Raw genomic sequence first — 20,001 nt, 5'->3', positions numbered from 1 at the left:
CCAGAGCCCTACTCCTGTGAAACATGTCCTTGTATACGTTGGTATACCATTTCCCAATACTCTTGCATTGCAAAAACAGTTTGCAGATGACCCCCTCCTATTCCAGTATGTCTGTCCCCCAGTAAGTAAAACAAGGGCCATAAATGCACGAATGGGCAAATTTGGTCTGGTCCAACTGACCTGCATAGAGTCTTGACCTCAGCCTTTGAGATGAGTTAGTTTTGAGTCGCAAGCTAGTCCTCTCTAACATTAGTGTCTGACTTCACAAATAAGATTCTGAAATAAGGATCAGAAATTCCCATAAGCACACTTCTAAATCTTGTGAAAAGCCTCCCCAGAAGAATTAAAGCCATTGTAGCTGCTAAATGTGGGCTGACATCTTAATAAACCTTATGGATCAGGAATAGGATATCACTCAAATTCATATATGCATGAAGGAACATCGGGGAGTACAAATGGCGATATAATTTAGCTTTCGTACCACTGCAAATAAGGGCTCCTTTCTGCAGGGTTTGCTTCTGGGTTAAATTTGGTTAAATAGTCAAATAGTACATACACTGTTAAAAAACACACCAAGATCATTACATTGTCTGTAACCGAAGATATACTGTCATGGCAAAATGAAAGCATGCCCTAGTTCTATTCTAGGGGTTTATGCTCCAGGTCATGCATGCGTTTTAATCTAAATGTGCAAAAACACACAAAATATACCAAGTTGTATTGTTTTTTTAATAAGAAAAATGCTAAAAGCTGAGAAACTGTATGTGAACATTCATGTGATTTAGGAGGGGAAAAACATTGAGGAAGTGACCTTAGTGGAGCCTTTTCTATGGCTCATCAGTGTGGGAGGGGTTACAATGTCATATACAAACAATTCAACATCCAAGATTCCACACAGAGAAAAAATATTTATAAGTAGGAATAATTTGAGACAGTTGCCAATTCTCCTGAAAATCGATGTTTCAGTCACCCTGAGGGTGAGTTTCAAGAGCTCCACCCAAGACTCAGTGGGCCTCAGTTATTATATAAAATGTTGCATTTTATGACTCTAGAGAGTAGGAGAAAGTCTATTTGAAATACAAAGAATATGACAGAATAACTTGGATTTGCATCTGAATTAATTGGAATTAAATGCAAGACTTCTGGGACACGGTTGTTTGAGATGTTAGATCAAATTAGAGATTTTTGACCATGATATCTGTCATGTTTTGCACTAACCAAGGACAGCATAAATGTATGAACACTTCATATCACCTGTCAAGAATCTTGGTGGAGGGGTGATTATTCGGGATTGTTTGGAAGCCACAAAATCCAGGGACTTTGCTGTAATTGGAGACCATGCATTGGTCTATCTTTCTATCCTTTTCATGTTTCTTACAGCAACATACACACAGTAGAGTACTGCTTTGGACTAAAAACCTTGCTTTTTTTGGAAACGGAAACTGAGAACATCTGATTTTCCTGCCCGGGGTCATCTGATCCATCTTCCCAGTCAACATTAACATGCAGCTTGAAGTCCTGGTGAGCTATGAACAAAGGATGAAATAATCAACAAATTCATCCAGTGAAAATGAAACACACCCTGAAGACCGTACAAAATAACAACCAATAAAAACAAAGGGTAGTTTTTCCTACTAACCAAAGCCAGATGGGATAAATCAGTATTGTACTCCTTTTATGGTAGCATGTTCAGAGAAAAGTTGTGATCTGTAGAAAATCTAAATAACAGCAGATGATATAATTTTGAAACTAAACTGAAGCTAAACCACTTCTGTGAAACATTTACAAAGCTGAGATTTTCTACGTATGATTCATGATTATTAAATGCATTTAAAAAGTGAGTGTTCAAAGATTATTGTCAGCGCGTGTTACCGTGGTGAAAGTTCTTTTTGGTCACTCCGGCTAAGAGTCCATATAAAAGACATACAAACAAACAAATGAACAAAGAGGCAATGAACAAGGGTTACAGTGTTTTTTTTTCTCATTGTAGTGTTCAAAAGATGAAAAAATTGAATAGATGAAACTTCAAAAGTTTGTATCAGAAGTCCGAGGGCTTTGGTATTAGTCCCTTTGTGAGTGGTAGAGCCTTATTATATGAACTAGTTGTCCTTCATGAGTCACAGACAACAGATAATGAGGTAATAAGGTGCTTTTGTGCAATTATTTGAGGCTTCATTTATAGAAATGTGCATTTAGATATTCAGAGATGATATTGTGCAGGTAGGCAATAACAGTAAGGTGACTGTAACGTATGATGGGCTAGTAACAGTGGGCTGATTTTTACCCATGTTGGACTGCAGTCTCCCATCAGGGGGCGATTGCCCTCACAGCCCATGGAAAGAAGCTGTTTTTAAGTTTATTTGTTTTGGATTTCATGCTTCTGAAGTGATTACCTGATGGGAGAGTGGCAAACAGCGCATTGCCTGGGTGGGTGGGATCAGTGGAGATGCGCCTGGTCCCTCTTTGGACTCTTTCTGCATAAATTGAATCAAAATCCTGCAGACGGCATCCCACAATCCCCTGCACTGTTCTCACCACCCGTGCTAAGTCCTTCCTCTCCTGAGCTGTGCTGCTCCCATACCATACAGTTATGCTGATACATAACACACGTTCTTTGGTAGCTCTGTAGAAGTTCTTCAGCAGCTTAGCGGAATGTCCAGACCTTTTCAGTTTCCTGAGGAAGAAGAGCCGTTGTTGGACCTTCTTCACCAGGTGGGTGGGAGGTGTTTGGAGTCCAAGAGAGGTTGGAGGGGATGTGAATGCCCAGGAACCTGATGCTGTCCACGAGCTCCACCACCTCCGCCCGTTTGCAGAGAGGAGTGTGTGCTGTCCTCCTGGACCTCCTGTGATCTAATATTACCTTGTCGGTCTTACTGGTGTTCAGGATCAGGTTGTTCCTGGAGAACCACTGTGTGAGATAAATGTTTGACACCCACATGTATATGAACGTATTTCTCTTATCATACATTATGTCCCACATATATTTTTTAAACAAACTGTTGCATACATTAGAAAACCTAGTAAAGCTGTTCATTTCAGAAATTATTTACTGCATAGCGAAGTGGAAAAACATGGCAAAACATCTGTAAGACTTTTTAGCACTTGCATTGCTGTGAAGCAAACCTTTGAAATGAATAGGTCAATAATCTGAGGTCTGTTTCTGTTAAGAAATTATGTTAATACCCCATCTGCAGTAACTGCACACGGGAAGCTGTATGTGAAGAAGCTCCCTGTCTATTGAGCATCACACATAAATATAGTAATACAGTTCTTAATAGTATTATGTCATGAAATGCCACAATGTGCCTGTCTAGGTTACTAAAAATGACAAGTCTGTTGGGAAATGGTTCTGCCTAACAGTGTCATGTGACCGACAGGTTGTCACTAACAAATTATTGCCTTCTCCTTGAGTGACTGAAAAAAAAGATGTCAAAGAATAACTTGATAGGTTTACCTTTAAAAATAAAGGAAAAAATGAGAGGACCCCTGATAATTTAGCTACCTATGACATTTTTGTCAAATCTTTCTTGCAAAGATCCACATCTGCTGCTGCTCCATCTTGCAGTCTATCTTTATTCTTCTGATTTGTGAATTCTAGTCGTAGTTTGTACTTCATAGTTCTGTTATTACTTTTTAAAACCTGCACTGTGACTGTGAGTGCAGAGATTTCTTTCTGACAGTTTTGCATTTGACTGTGCCTAATAATTATCATGAAAAGACTCAACATTTCCAGCTGTGCGGTCACTCATGACAACAGTTCTCCTTCGGGGTCTTCTAAGGTCTTAATTATGTGTGAACTGCAAAAAATTGCATCATTGTGAGAGTATTAGTGTTGACCGATGGGCCAGATGGATTTCAAGTGCAGTCCAGAGTCCCTATCACAATGCATAACCCTCTTAGCATTTAAAGTTTGATGAAACCAAGATTACTTTTAGAACTGAAGGCTAGTCAGAAACCCCTGTTGGACTGCAGGGTGTAGCAATGACATTCCTATATGAAACAAGACCAGCCAACTGAAACATAAAAGGAAGCCTAAAAATCTAAAAAGTAGCATTCAACTAAACTCTCATATTTTTATTTTATATAACATTACCTTGTAACAGATAGTACAAAGAAAAGTAGTTCATGATTGTGAAGGAAAATAAAACATATACATGTTTTCTTAGCTCGTTTTACAACGAAAATTTTAAATGTGTTGTAGCCCTTACATTGGTATTCAGCTGCATTTACCCTAATACCACTAAATGAAAGTCACTGCAACTATAAGCCTCCATAGAAAAGGCTAATGTACAGCTAGAGTCCAAAATACTATTTTGTATACTATTATATTTTAATAGTATAAAAACAGATGTTCTGAAATATTAATGGAACATAGGTGAATAAACAGCATCATAAAAACATGGCAGACAGGTCAGTGATAAAGTTGTGGGGAGTTTTAAAGCATGGTTAGGCTATAAAACAATATCCCAAAGTTCAGAAAATGGAAAGACATAGCTGTTTGGGTAAACTAACTGGCTGGGCAAGGAGAGCATGAACCAGAGAAGCAGACAAGATGCCCATGTTAACTCTGGAGAAGCTGCAGAGATCCAAAGCTCAGGTGGGAGAATGTTAACCACAAGCCATGTAGTGTCAGGTTTGAATTAAGGAGGACCCAATGCAGTCCGTAGTAGTGGCAGAAAGTGGATGTTTAATGGAGGATCAAAAATTGACAGTACAGAGCACAGGGATTGCAGGACACAGAGTAGAGTCAGGGAAGACAAACCGGAGGAGGCAAGCAGGATAGATGAATACAGGCTGTTTCATTACTGGGGAGGAGAGCGAAAGAAAGCAGGGAGAGCAGGTGGAGGTAATTGGATGATTATGGAAAACAGGTGAGAGCAATGAAGGCAGAGCTGAGAGTGATAGACAGGGCAGATGAGGAGGAAACACCAAAATCTGATAGACACCACATATGCAAAAGAACCGACAAAATCCACTGACTGAATAAACAAACAAACAGCAAAGAATGAAAACTGAAGAATGCATGATCCCCAAAACCAAAAGACTAAGTCCAAAACAATTCAATTCCTGCGGATTGTGACATGTAGTGGTAACAGGACACAGAATATATTGCAGTTTGCGGTTGTAATATGACAAAATGTGGAAAGGTTTTAGTTGCATGAAGATCTTATTCCAGGCACAAACAGGGTTTTGTATGACAAACCAAAAGTATCATAAACATGGTTTTCAAAAGATATTTGAGAAGAACATAACCCCCCCACCACACCCACTTAATTTCCTAACATCCCTACAAAAAAAGCCAGTCCAAGAAAATGCTTTCAGAAGACAAGTAATTAGTGAAGAGGAGTCAATCAATTAACAAAAGAGCATCAAGAAGAAAGCTATAAATGAAAAAAAAAGCAACTAAATATTTATTTACAGTTTATACAGGCTACTATGTAGAGGACAGTGCAAACATGTGGAAGAGTCCCTCTGGCCAAATGGAACCAAAACTAAAGCTCTTAACCTATACAAACAATTCTGTTAGGTGTAAAACTAATAATGCACATTACCCTGAACACACCACCAGTTTTTGAAACATGGCGATGGCATCATCATGCTGTGGGCATGCGTTCGTCTGCAGGGACATTGACACTGGTCAGAGCAGACGGACAAATTGATGGATCTGAATTCAGGACGATCCTGGAACAAAACCTGCGGGCAAGTTCTTGAGACTGGAGCGGAGGGTTCTCCGTCTAGCAGAACAACAGCGCTGAACATACAGACATTACCATTGTTCCAAAAGGAACAATGGTAATGTCTCAATAAAAGCACATTCACGTTTTAAAATTGCCCTGTATAAAAATAGATTAATTTCCTTTGAAAAATCAGAACAAATGTACATGGACGTAATTATATCTGCAGAATTGGCAAAGAACCAGAGCAACCTTATCACAAGCAAACCCTTGGAAAAAAACTAAAAATCAACATAAATAAATACCATACTTTCTCTATTTTTTTTTTGCAGTCAGGTGTCTTGAAACCCATTTCTCGCTACGTTTCACATAACCGTAATTTTTTTTTACAAAGTTTCCCGTCTGTTTCAGTCTCCTGTATCTCATGTTTCAGTCTCCTGTATCAATGTCTCATCTTGAGACATTGGAGCAGTAGTTCTGAAGCCGGGTGTGTGCGCGCTAATCACTTCATTTCAAATTAATCACTATCACTCCGTTGTATATCACTCGCTGCTTTCTGAGACTAAGCACAGCTGCTGCGTCTGCGCTCGCGTGAACTTGAACAACACTGACCTCAGGATTTTCCACCCATGAACATATATTCAGTGACTGAGGCATAAGTTCTGTCACCTAATTGATTATGATTATGGCATTGAGATCGTGGAGCGTTAACGGGCTGCCATACGGTTCCACTCACTGGGAGCATGTGTGTGCGCGCGTGCGAGTTCATGATGAGTTAAGCATAAAACACTGACGCCTGCTTTCATTCATTAGCAGTGACGTCGGTGTTTGAGCGAGACAAGGGGAGTTTTTTTCTTTCTTTTGGGGGTGGGGTGGGGTGGGGGGGAACCTCTGCCAGTGGAACTCCTTTGCAAGGCTGGGCTGTAACTTGAACCCCAGGAGCTGTAAGAGAGGGAGAAACCGAGAGAGAAAGACACTGGGCAAGAAAGAGGGAAATGAAGGGAGGGGGAGGGAAGGAATGAAAGGCAAGGGGAGAGTAATGTCAGCTGAGTTCAGAAAGTAAACAGAGGCCCAGACTGCAGCATGCTGCCTGCGGGACAGGGACAACACCTGGGGCAAACCCACGGGAGTACTCGAACAATCCGATGGACCAACACCTTTACGTCCAGAGGAGAAGGCTGGCTCCTCTCCGTCTCCCTTATTTTCATCTCTTTGCCCTTTGGGACAGCATGGCCTTTCGGTAAGAGCTGTGCTGTGACTTTACCTTCACTGCACTTGTTTATCTCCCTCTTCCTATCTTAGAGTTTGTTTCTTTGTTCTCAGTAACCCAGCATCCTTGCTCTTTCCATTCCCTCGCCTCTTGGCAGTGCAAGCACCCCAGGCAAGATTTGTAAAAGGAGATGTAAACTCTATTTTTATTGCAGTTTTAGTAGCTAAAAAGACAAGTCAGTGCAAGTCCTCGTCTTTATGTCCCTTATCATCAAACGAGGTCTTCCCTGTGAAGTCTCGTTGAAGACGATTAGTCTGTGATGTTTATCTATTCAGCTCTTTTTGGGAGAATAAGTGGGAATGTTTTTGTTTTGAAAGAATCGCCAACAAAGCAAAAGTTGGATGCTGTCATGCATTCCTCGGGGTGAATTGAGGCGCTTGGAGTCCTAATGAGCCTGTTGAATCTTGGCACACATTTAACTTATTGTCTAAGAGCCCCTCTTTAAATGCTCAAGCGTGTTGCGAGCGGGATCGAGTCTCCCAGCTTATCATGACCGCTTGAACTGCTGGAAGACATGAGTCACGTTTGAGTCAGTTACTCTTGCTAATGTCTATACCATAGAGCGTATCTTACGCTCCCAACCTAACCTCTGCCTCTTGGTCTGATTCTGCTTAGGACGCACCATTCAACTTGTTATATTGGTAAATGTGCTCTATAGCTGAACAGCGTGCATACAGAGAGATGCCACTGGCAGACTTAACTACTTATGTTGTTGTCAGCTGAGTCACTGACTGCATGTCTTGTTTCGTAATCAGCTGATGATAGAACTTCTGTTGCACAACATAAAGCATGTTTCCTTTTAAAAGGAAAGAGAGAGAGAAAGAAATCTCATCTTTGAGGGTTGTTTACACATGTGTTTCTGCTTGTGTTTATGGCAGTTCGGTCATGTTATGGTGTCCCTCCCTGGCTTTTTGATGTGCTTAAAACTTCCTGTTTAGGATCCCCTGTTCTCTGTCCCCTGTTGTTCTGACAAGCAGTGGTGTGTTTAACTTAAGCCCACACAGAAATACTTTGAGTTCCTTTGTAATGCACAGCAGGGAGATGAGGACTCATGGTCTACATGTAAGAAATATAGTTGCTTATTTTCACTGTGTGAAAACAACACACACACACACACACACACACACACACACACACTTTCAGCTCTTCCCACAAATTTTCTGTGCACCTAGGATCAGGGCTTTCTTTTCCCCAAAAATAATAACGCTGGTCATTATGGTTAAATCCTTCTATTTTACTTTCATCTGACCAATGAACAGTTATCCAAAAATTAAAAGGTATATCGCCACATTATATGCCTGTAAAAGAGACCAAAAAACTTTTGATCATAATAAAATAAGGTTATATACACCAAGCGTCCATCCTGATAGTGTATTGAGCCTAAAAATAACCTGAGCACCGGGCGTGATGGGCAGATCTAAACTGACGTGGCACCATCTACCGGCAGTACCGCAGAACTATCGGAAAGCCTAATAATAAATAAAGTAAAATTTAATAAATCACTATTAATAATAATGCCAACCTGAGCCTGACCCTCTGAAATACCTTACAGGGAAGCGGCTGCTCGCCTTGAACGAAGACAAACCGTTATTAACTAAATAAACCAATCTAACAGCAACTCTAAGAACATTATAGAACATTATAGAGAAATACATTTTCTGTTCATAAACGCAAACAGGGACACAGTATCAAGGTAAGAACCAATCAATCAAGCGATATATCTATTACTTATTATTTTACTTTAATGTTGTTTGTACTTAAGATTGTAGAGCCTAAGAAGAGCATCGCTATTACTAATTTCACATTTTATATCAGAACATTTACTCGCGTCAATAAGCTATGCAATTACATCCTGGCTGCTTAGCTGTAGCAGCCGCTTCAGTGAACACCAATGTTCGTACTCTATTTGCAGCATTATTCCAGTCTTTTCCATCTTGGAATCATATATGTTTTTGCATTTTTTTCACTGAATCTTGGACCATTGTTTCCATTACTTCGCTGGGAGATGCTAATAGGGGATAAACCAGTGCTGTGTCGTACTTCTGTTGTTATTGTAAATAAACACAAATGGCTTTATTTACAAATTGAGCAAAAACAAAACAGAACGGCAAAATAATAACTAGTACGCCAGAAGAACATGATAATCATTCATAAAACTTTGTATGCAACCAGAGTGAGTTCCTGACATATAAATAAAACAAAATGTAAAATAACGTGACTATGCACCTTTAAAATCTGTAGACCTCAGTGTATTTGCAAACTGTAATTTAGGCTTTTTATTTTTATTTTGAAGCAATGGCTTCTTCCTTCCTATGCCTTCTTTCTGTTCATGACAAGACTCATTTTACTGGATCTTACCAGGTTCAGCCATTACTTTCACCGAGTGTTATGTTTTTATTCTGGGGTTGAAAAGCAACTTTTTCACCAGAATTTCTTCACTTCTGGGAGACAGAACCAGTTTCCTACCTGGACTGTATAATGGCTGGACATTCATATGGTGTTTACACCGGCATATAATTCTTTGAACAAACACCTTCAAGCATCTAGCAGTTGAACCCAAGGATAAACCAGATGTGCGAAAGTCTACAGTTCACATCCTGATACCTTGGCAGATTTCTTTTAATATTTTGCATGATGTCACACAAGGAAGCAATGTGTGACTGCTGGACTATGACGATAAAAGCATTTGAAGATGTTGGAAGATTTAACTGCTATAGCCAGTGCTCAACGCCAAGAGGGTAGTACTTAGATGGTTTTAAGACAAATACTGCCGAACTAAACAAGTTCACATCAAAATGTAAAACAATGCCCAGTAAGATTGAGGTAGAACCTTTAGACACAGTTTATACAGTTTATCTGCAAAACAAAAGTTGATTTTGGGGTGTTACACTTTAAAGTGTTGGTTTAAATACATCCACAGATGTGCCTCAATTTAACTTAAATTTTATAAATTAACTTATACATTTTCAAAGCAATAATGTCCAAGTACCAGGCAAATTTAAATATTCCTATCTGACCTAAAATAGGAATAATTTAGCCTGTCAAAATGTCTGAACATTTTTTTTCTGTATTTTTATACAGAGTGTCCAAATGTTGTTTTCTACTCTATATTCAAATGAAGATGGAAAATGTCGACCAAGAAGTGTAAATCTAAAATATGCTGTCTTATTCGTTGGCATGAGTAGAGTTTCATGTCAGACTCATACAATAAGTACTATTATGCCAAAAGTCAGACGCTTAACTTTCATAAGCATTCCATCACACCGGTGACCCACGGAGAAGAATAAGGTGGAGAGACGTTTCGGTCTGAGGAGACTTATTTAAATCAACCTATTTTGACTGGCCAATAAGATCAGCGCTCTGGGATATCTCCAGACGAGCAATGACCACAGTGCTGCCCTGGGATTTTCCCTTTTCCATGATGATTAAATCACTGTGACCTCAAAATACCAGACAGCTGTTGTGGGCAGTAAGAAGACGAAACTGTATACTCCCATACAATGCATACCTACCCTGTGCCTCCTCTCACAGCTGCTGTAAAAAGTGACTTTTCCATGATACATCAGCGTGAAATAAGCGTCATTTTGTCAGTAGGAAAGTATTCACTTACTTGCATATAAATACTGCTACTTGTCATTTACAGCAGCAAACTTCTTCTCAGACAAATCATCTCTTAACTATAGTGATACAAAAATATAACTGTTTTTCTGGACTTTGGGGGAACTGAAGGTGAAATTAGTTACTTGACAGTGAACACTTCGACGATTTGCCTCAATGAGATTTTAAAATGTGCTTTTAAACACAAAATTATTCTGCACGTGGCAATCGACTTGTGTGGTCAAGCACGACGGCTATAAATAAAATGAAAAACGTTTTCATGGGTCAGTCTAAATATAACAGAACCCATCTACCAACTCTTTCAAAGCTAATCATCACAAGTCACGCAAAATGTGTTCAATGCGCTTTCACTTTAGGAGTAAACAACTAGAAACGGTTAAAATGTCACTGCAAGGTTTGTAAATACAAAAAAAAAATATCCAGATGAAAACAAACTGCTCCAAGTGGAAAAAGAAAAAAGAACTAGTTATGTCATAAAATGATTGCTCATGCACACCCTCTGATTAAGACATTAATCAAATTGCAACTGTTCCAACTAAATGGAAAGGTAAATAATATTAACTCCTGTTTTAAGTCTTGGCAATGCAAACTGTTCTGTGTAAAGTTTGCATGTTTCCATGCAAACATGGCTTTTCCCCTGGATACTTAACTGCCGATCCTATGTTGACGGTGGTGAGACTGTGGGTTCATTGCTGTTTTTAGATATCCATCTTGCTTCTGTTGAGGAATGGACTGGAAGTGCAGTTTTTCCAGGTTTTTCTCTTATCCTTTAGTAAAACTGAATTCAGTGCTTTACAAATTTACTTAAAGCCTTTGAACTTGTGTTGCATATTTTGTCACATTACAACCACAAAATTCTTTTACTTTGTATTTTATGTGATTGACCAAGATAAAATGTATGCATGCATGCACTGTGTGCAAATATAGCAGCACCTGTGAGACAATGCTTGCTGAATAACCTTCTGTTGCAAATGTTTTGCTCTATCTCCACCAGCTTTGCACATCCAATGGCTGCCATATTGGCAATATAGAACAGGGCCCACCAGATTATCTGGAGACTGTCTCTGAATATTAGTTTTGCCCATTGTAATCCTGGAGAAAGGTGAACCTTGGTCCCAAACTCAAGTCTTTTGCTGCCTCAACCAGAATGGTTTTTTTTCTTGGCATTGCTTTGTCCATATTGAAGAAAAGCCATCATACAGCATGATCCTGCCACAGCCAGGCTTCACTGTGCTTCACTGTTTTCAGAGTAAGGTCGGCTGTTAGTTTTCTCCATCACATACCATATTCCATCGTGATTAAAAAAAATTCAGGTTTTATTTTTCCATACAAAAGCAACGTCAACCACATGTTCGCTATGTCCCCTGCAAGGCTTCGGCCAACGTTTGAAATTGACATATTTCTGGCAACATTAGACAAACCAGTTTCTTCTTAACCCTCTTCCGTAAAGATCAAATATGTAGGGTGCACAACTAATAGTTATCCTTTAAAGTTAGAGTTGGTGATTTTTACCAGAAATGCAAGTAAGAAACATAATTCTCTTTTTGAATATCTGCGTATGTGCAAGACCGTCTTACCTGCTCGTAAGCTTCTCTGGGGGATTGCATGAAAATCTCCCAAATTCACTCTGGTCTTATTTCTTTCTACTGAGGGCTTTCTCTTCTCTTAAACTTGTACATGGTTTGCTACTTGCAATTCTCAGCCATTTTCAAAATATACGGTGAGAGCAGTGGAACTACCAATGAACGGCTAACACTAAAGCTAACCGGATATATAAAAACTAGAAGTGGGCATGCGCAGCCAGCAAGCCAAAACTAACAAGGAACGTGGACGCACATAGGTGTTCCGTGATCGGCATGTGGGACAACCAATAGATGAGGCGATTCCCTGGAACTTGAGGGACAGAGGGGTGTGTGGGAGAAATGAAGGCATCTGATTGGTTCTTTCCATTCATACCGAAGGCAGGAATTGGCCAGAGCTTTTACAGGCCTTCAGCTTTCACAGAGATCCAATTTTAACCCCATTTTTTTCTGAATATATAATGTATTGACTACTGTCAGAATGGAAGGACCATTTCACCCACTATAACAAAAAGTGTTTCTGAACAAGATTACCAACTGTAACTTTAAACAGATACTCCTACCGGAGCTGTGGGAGTATTTGCAGCTCTGAGTTACAAATGACTTCTTAGCTGCTTCTTTATCTATCGCTCTCCTAGCTTGGCCACTCAGTTTAGATGGACAGCAACTTGTTGGTCAGCTTTCAATTGTGTTAAGAATATGTTTCTTTTTTTATATATATATTAGCTATTTGCTGTCTTTACTAATATCGTTGCACTGAGCTAGTGTTTGCACGTGACTGGCAGCAGCTATTCATTTGCTGCATAAGTAGTAAAGCAGCATAGTTTTTCAAGACAAGAAAATAACAGCAGTGTTTCCAAAAAAGGAGGGTTTGCTACTAAATCCCCAACCATTTGCTTTTAAGAGTATTAGGATGTCAATTTAGAGACCAGTTTGGCTATTTATTTAAGGCTCTGATCATAACAACTGGAGGTTAATCTGAACTGGAGAAAAACAAGATTTTCCTGGGAACTGATAATTAGTGAGAAAGACAATCCCTGCTTTTGGATTCCAGTCTTACTTTTAACTCACTTTCAGTTGAGGGCTTGTGTAGAAAATGGATTTGACGCACTCATTTAGTTCAGATGTGACCTTCCTAACTCAGTCATGAGGTCAATTTCATCATCGGGAAGACATTTTAAATGTGTTGTGTCATCCTAGGTGTATATTTCTATTTATGGCTGTAAGGAATGCAGGCTGTCTAAAATCTAGTGCCGGTTCAAGACTCAAGAAATTTGGCCCACTTTCTGTTGATAAAGGGTCAGCCAGGGAAGTCCTTGAGCTATCAAACTACGAAATTCCAATTTATGACTGTAACTAGCACGGTTTTCATTTTAAATTATAAACTCTTGAAAATGTGGTATTTAGATACCATTGACAAATTTCAAATTATATGCTCATTCCTGATTAATCTGATGTTTGTGGTCTATATCTGTGTGACAAGTCATATAATCCTTGGGGCCCCACTGCTGGCCTGGTGGGGGGGGGGTCCTAAACAGACGTTGCCAAATTCCCAGCATGTGCATGCTTTTATCTAGATGTCAACAGTCTTTTTATTTAGATGGACTCTTGGCATGCACACTGAGTAGTACATCTCAACGTTCTGTATCTGGAATGGAACAAGCAGACACTTCTTACATAAGACGAGATGAACATTCCCCACAAAAACATGTGCACACTTACAAAGAAAACACACCGTGGAAACAAATAAAAATAAAACTTTTCAGACCTTTAACTGTGTTTCATTCCTCAGTGTTTCCATCTGAGCTCACTGACCTAAAATCATAACAACACATAACAAGACAGCTAAGAAGCACTACAGAGGCACAATCTTTTTACGAGATGGATTTCTTTACAGCTAGGGCAGCTCTCTGATGACTGTCAACCCGTCTAGCTTGTGATTAAATACATATCATCTTGGGGCACATTGCAATGCAACAGTCTTGAGCTGGATTATAGGGTGGTCTGCATGTTGAAGTATTTTGTTCACACATATTAATATTATTATTATTACTTTTAGTGTCTGAAATTATTTTAAATGTTTTTTGGGAGGTGAACCTAAAAAAATGAAAACAGAAAGAAAGTGTTTTTTTTTTTTTACAGACCAACAGCTGTTCACAGCACATTTCACACCTGTTTTGACCTTCAAAAACTGTCGTAAAATTCCAGATGAAATTGTTCCAGTTCAGTTTGTAATTACCAGCAGGTGTTGAAATGACTCCCTGACAGATGTAGTTTTTTACAGGGTGGTGATCTTATCGATTTAAAGGGACAAATTTAAACAGTCAGATAGCGAGCCTTGCTCCCAGTAAATGCTGTTCAAAAAAAGAGCACAGCAGCGCAAGAAAATAAAGATGCATTCCAGCATGTGTTCAACTCTGAGGAGATACTACGCAATCTTGCTCCGGAGGGAAGCATTTCAGCCTTATCAGCAAAACCTGAGGTCAGAAAGCTGAATCCAGTCCAGAGAGTATAGACTCTGAAGACACTGCTGCCAAAGTTAATGCAGCTTAACTGGACACAAGGAATTAGGAAAATAGGAAAACTTGGAAGGTAATCCTTAATGATTTAATAATTGTTCTGTTGCATTTCACTGCAAACCTGGGGTCTTCTTTTACAGTCTCTGCATCAACAAAACATGCATCAGTGGTCTGCGTGATGACAATACCAGACCTACTCATGAAGTCCTTTGGCTCTTTCATGTTTATGTCCATTAAATCAGGTTTCACGGCCTCTCCTGACCATGTCCCCGCAGCTGGGAGACGAATAAATGGCAGAATGGGAGGAGACAGTGGTGTCAGCACCTCCTAAAACACCATGCAGCAGGCATCACCTTCTCTAAACATGGTTTACATCTTGTAAAAAATCTTCACAAGCTGACAGAAGAAAAAAAAAACAGCAACTTAGAAACCAAATGTTTGATCGTTCTGTCCAGAATACTTAGTCCCCCCATTCCTAATCATTGTCTCTGATAATGTTGAGACCAAAACAGAGACAGTTCCCAGCTTCACGGTAGCAACTGAAGGCAGATCATGCCAGATATAACTCCAAGGCAGAGAGAGAGAGAAAGAGAAAACATTCAGCAGCTTTTTTACACAATGCCATGTCCTGTTTTTAGTCAAGTCATTCATTTTCCTTTTTTTTTTTTTGAAGTGACAGAATAAAGATGGCAAGTGTGAGCCCAAAGAGTTTCCAGACCCCTTTTTGAGGTAGAAACTTATGTAGGGAAATCATTTTTAGATCACCAAAACTCATCATGGTTTTAACAAAAATGTCTGTGTTAAATGAGTTAGTAATGCGCTTTTTTTTAGTAAAACAGAAAAAAGCTTGTGACTTTTTAGAGTCTGTTGTTTTTTCTTCTTTCAGTTTGTGCCTGTCTGTCTTTGCTTAAGGTTTATTCCCATACAGGGGTTGGATTTTGAGCAACACAGCTAGCTTGTAAAGAACAGGAGAAGACAATAGTTTGGCCTGAAAAAGCGCAAACAATCTTTACAACATTGCAAAATCTTGCATGCTGAGAAATTTCACGTTTGCTTTGTTCCCACATATCACTCTGCTATTACGAGAATAAAACAGCAGGGCATTCGTTCTTGAATTCTCTGTCTTTTTCTCTGTCTGTGCAAGACTCCAGTGTTTTTTTTTCCAGTGTCACATCATGTCTTAAACACCATTAAGACCATTAAGAAGATTTTGGAGAAAATGTAGAGTGAATCAAGGACCTTGATAAATTAATTGGATAACAGTGAAATCTACGAGCAAATGTATCTAACAATTGAAATAAACTAAAAGAGGTTGTTGTCCCACAAACCTTGTTCATTCTGTGCTTAAAGGGACAGTTAATATTTTTTGAAGTGAGGTTATTTGAAATTAAATCAGTAATAGTCTCAGTATGTCATATTGCTGTGAGTTTGCAGGGATATGAAAAAAAATATTTTTTAAACAAACCAAACTGGAAATGCTTATAGCCATGGTATAAAACTCTTTAATATATCACACATCTACACAACGCTAAAGACCATCGTTGTCAATAGTTGCACAACAGCATCTTTCCAAAAGAAATACAAGAGCAGGAAATTATAGCAAACCGTTGCTCACCAAACATCCCCCGCATGCACACACTGCGCTTGTGTTAGACTGGGGCTAAAATGCATCGTTATCAATGTTTCTGAGCGACTGATCGCCTGACACAAAATCCAAGAGTGGACCTAAAGTGGACCTGACGAGCCGCAGATGATGAGCCGATCAATAGAGCTGGCAGCCTCAACGGACAAAGATACGTCATAACGTCGCATGATAACACAGACGTTCTCTTCCTAAGAAAGCAATAACAAACATAACAATTGCCCGTCCTTTAAAAGTTTAGATGTGCAACATCTGCTGATAACAGCAATGCATCCCACAATTATAAAGCTTCCAGTATAAGTTGTTTCAAATAGCTAGAGTCAGCTAAAACATAGAGGTCTGTCTGAGCCGCAGTTTGCCACCCACTGCTATGTGGAATACTTGACTTTTATAGAAACTCATGGTGATATGCCTTTTTTTCTACTACATGTAAAAAAACGACTAGTGATAATATTGTTACACAACTCCACTTTACAAAACCTCTAAATAAAATAGAAAGTACTGGCTGAGGCAATGCTTCCATCCAGGGGCCCTTTTTCGCTTTGGTCACTAGGGGGGTCTAGTCCAAGTTCCGAACATAAACAAAGCTGTGGGGAAACCAGGCATAAACTGTACCCTTCACATTCTTATGTGGCGCCAAGGGCTCCTAACAAAGCATCAGGATGTCGTGAGCTGGGCGTGACGGTGGGCTTGTACAACCTCCTTTTTGTGCCATGTCTTCTTTTCTCTGCATACAGCCCTTTAAACTTGCAGGCCAGACACATGCTGTGGATGTTTGTGGCTCGAACGTTCGGTCAGCCGAAATCCACAAAAATGACTGTCTGAACAGAAAGTGTGGGCTTTTCTTTTTCTTGTCCCGAGGAGATCTAAAGTGAACATAAAAAAGGTGAGAAGGTTTTCTAAGGTTAGTAGCTTTGTTTTTAAAGCAGATGGGCATTTGAATACATTCTTAACACAAGGAAGCTTTAAAGTTTTACCCAAGGGCCCATTTTGTCAGTCAATGATATGACGGACTGTCCATGTGTGTCCTCTGATGTCAAATCCAGCTGAATTTAAGCTTAAATAAACACACTGACCCAAGCGTTGAACAGGAAGGTATATACTGTCAAGTGCCGTAACTGCACTGAGACTCAACAGCTGTCCTCAGAAAACTTCCTGAGATAACTCATCAGCATCAGAGGATTTACTGTCAGTGAAACGTCAATACAATGTTCTGGACCAAATAGTTGAGGAGAGGGCCAGACTTCTGCCGAACTGAGACACAATTTATAATATCATTAATATGGAGGAGCAATGGGGTGGATTCACAACATTCCAAGACATCTGTGTTTCTCTATGGTTGACCATGATCCTTAGAGAGATTTATCACCATTTGGTCCCTTGGTATGTCCACTTCTTTGCTTGTGCCTGTGGAGCCTAAACTTCACATTGAGGAAAAACAGAGCTAGCATGTTGTTGTGGTTTCCGCAAATCCACGGCTAAGAGCAAAGAAGTCATCATGTTTAAGACTAGGACGTACAATATGTTGCACTGTCACTGTGCCAAGTTTGAAGTGCAGCCTCTGCGCACCACATCTGCCACAAGAGCATTTCCACTTGTCTGTTTTTGCTTTTAAATCCACCGTTACATAACATGGCCTCTCAGGCTCAGAGGTCGTTTGAATGACTCATTTCAGATCCAATTAAACAAAACATCTATTGAGTCGACACTTAAAAACTGTTTTCACACTTGAGTTAATGCAGAAAATAATCAGATGTATCCGCTTTTCACTGTTTTTACTTGACCATATCGGGCTTCCTGATGAAGCAATACACAAAAAAAGCTTGAAATAAAACTGACCTAACACCTGTACGTATCATGTGGTTTAGATTACAGGTACTTGTACAACCACTGCCCAGGTCCAGAGTGGAGCGTTATGTGCAGAGGCTGCTGTGAGTACGACGTAATCCGCTGTAAATGTCCCCTCCAGGGGACTCAGGTTGGATATGCTGTGCCATGTTGTCGCAATGCCATCAACGAATGTGACCCCTGCATCATCCATCCAGGTATTATCAATATAAACACTGACACATTTGGATACAGCCTTTAATTTAACATTAGCTTTTCAGATGTTGTAGGTTGTCGCACAAGGTCACGAACAGATTTAAAATAACTTGCATTTGCTTCCTTTGGCTTTCAAATTTCCTCCCTTCCTTGATTCACGTGTCAAAGTACTTTTTAAAGCATTGTTTGGGTTTTGTGAAATGGGATTTCCTGAGGCTGTTATGAGCAGTCAGTATCTTACCTGCAGTATGCAGCTCTTTATTGGTTTTCACCCGACCCATAATAACTCTGATCTAAAAATGTTAATGCTGTAATGGTTTCACACGGAATTTTTTTTTAACAGACCAAACATGGATTACTATGGTATCCAGGGTAAATCACTATGCATTCATCGGCAGACACTTGTTTGATAGATGTATTCTTAATGAAAACGAAGAAAGCACAGGAATCCGGGGATGACAGCAGACAACCACACAATGAGGGAGCGGCAAACATGGACCTAAATACAACTAAGATGAATCAGAAAGCAATCAACAGAAATACAAACACATGCGGAAGATGACATCACCCCTCCCTTAAGGGTGGATACCAGACACCCCCTGAGTCCAAGGGGAAAAAAAGCAAAAATACTGAACCAGGCGGGTGGAGGGGGCCTTGGAAAGAGAGCAAGACAAACAAAACATAATCCCAGAGTTCAGGTGGGCGACCGGGAAGCAAGCGGTCATGCAGTAACCCATGAAGAACTATGTCTGAAGGCCAGTGGTAACAATGAAGCCCTGGAGATTGACAGGGAGGCCTGATAAATCTATGTAGAACCCTCTTAAGAGGTTGGTTGAGGAGCTTTAAACATTTCATGGTATAGTAGATGATTTTTCCTGAAATGTAGGAAAGAAATGCCCAAGTCACTTTAACTGCATGCACAAGACCATGGTACCTCCTCTTCCGCTCCTCAAATCTCCCAAATACACTCAGTCAGAGACTTTTAAGACAGTTTGCTTCTTGCGACTCTCAGCCATTTTCAAAGTATACAGCGAAGGGAGCGGCACTAAAATGAACAGATAAATTGAAGCATGCTAAATACATGAACACGAAAAGTCTGAGGTAGGTGAGCACGTTACAATGATCGGCATGTGGGACAACCAATAAGATGACCCCCCCCCCCCCCACTCCAGAACTCGACGCTGAAAAAAAGATTGTCCACAATAGCTTTAAGCATTAAAGACGTGAACCCACAAACGTGCTATTAGAAGAAACAAGATGTGTCCACCTGGATACCTTCATCAGAGAACTCTGGGAGAGGCATATGAGGCGGGTCCACCTGGATACCTTTGTCTAAAACCCCAAGAGTTGGGGCATGAAGCAGCAGCTGCTTAAGGCAAAGATTGGGATCTGGAATCCCAAGGAAAACAATCCAATTCAGCTTGTGAGTCACCCGGGTGAGCAAAATCCCTCACTGAATTCCCTCTTTGGAGGGGTGTGCCAGCGCAGGACCTGGCCAACCCTCACAGGAGTGTGAGGCCTCAGACTTTGAGGTAGCTATACAGTGGGAGAGCAAAATTGCAACATCCAGGACTGACTCCAGAAGAAGGGGTTGCCAGCCTCAAGCCCCAGAAGCCCCAGCCACCTGACTAGCAGGGTGCAGCAACAGGTGCTC

At 40.1% G+C, this 20,001-nt stretch overlaps 1 protein-coding gene across 2 annotated transcripts in view; it reads left to right on the top strand.

The window, feature by feature from the left end:
• The first annotated feature begins 6,663 nt into the window (after nucleotides 1-6,663).
• The window catches only part of pamr1 (peptidase domain containing associated with muscle regeneration 1), a 42,603-nt gene continuing 29,265 nt past the window's right edge, over nucleotides 6,664-20,001 (top strand). For both annotated transcript variants that reach the window (XM_021310994.2, XM_012853271.3), the window contains exons 1-2: nucleotides 6,664-6,915; nucleotides 18,173-18,349. In XM_021310994.2, the coding sequence (XP_021166669.2) occupies nucleotides 6,759-6,915; nucleotides 18,173-18,349 (334 nt within the window). In that variant the 5' untranslated portion in view covers nucleotides 6,664-6,758. The remainder of the gene's footprint in view (nucleotides 6,916-18,172; nucleotides 18,350-20,001) is intronic.

Source organism: Fundulus heteroclitus, chromosome 2 (genome assembly GCF_011125445.2).
Source record: "Fundulus heteroclitus isolate FHET01 chromosome 2, MU-UCD_Fhet_4.1, whole genome shotgun sequence".
Lineage (NCBI taxonomy): Eukaryota > Metazoa > Chordata > Actinopteri > Cyprinodontiformes > Fundulidae > Fundulus > Fundulus heteroclitus.
The sequence above is the reverse complement of the archived record's forward strand: the minus strand, read 5'-3'. Positions and strand labels throughout refer to the sequence as shown.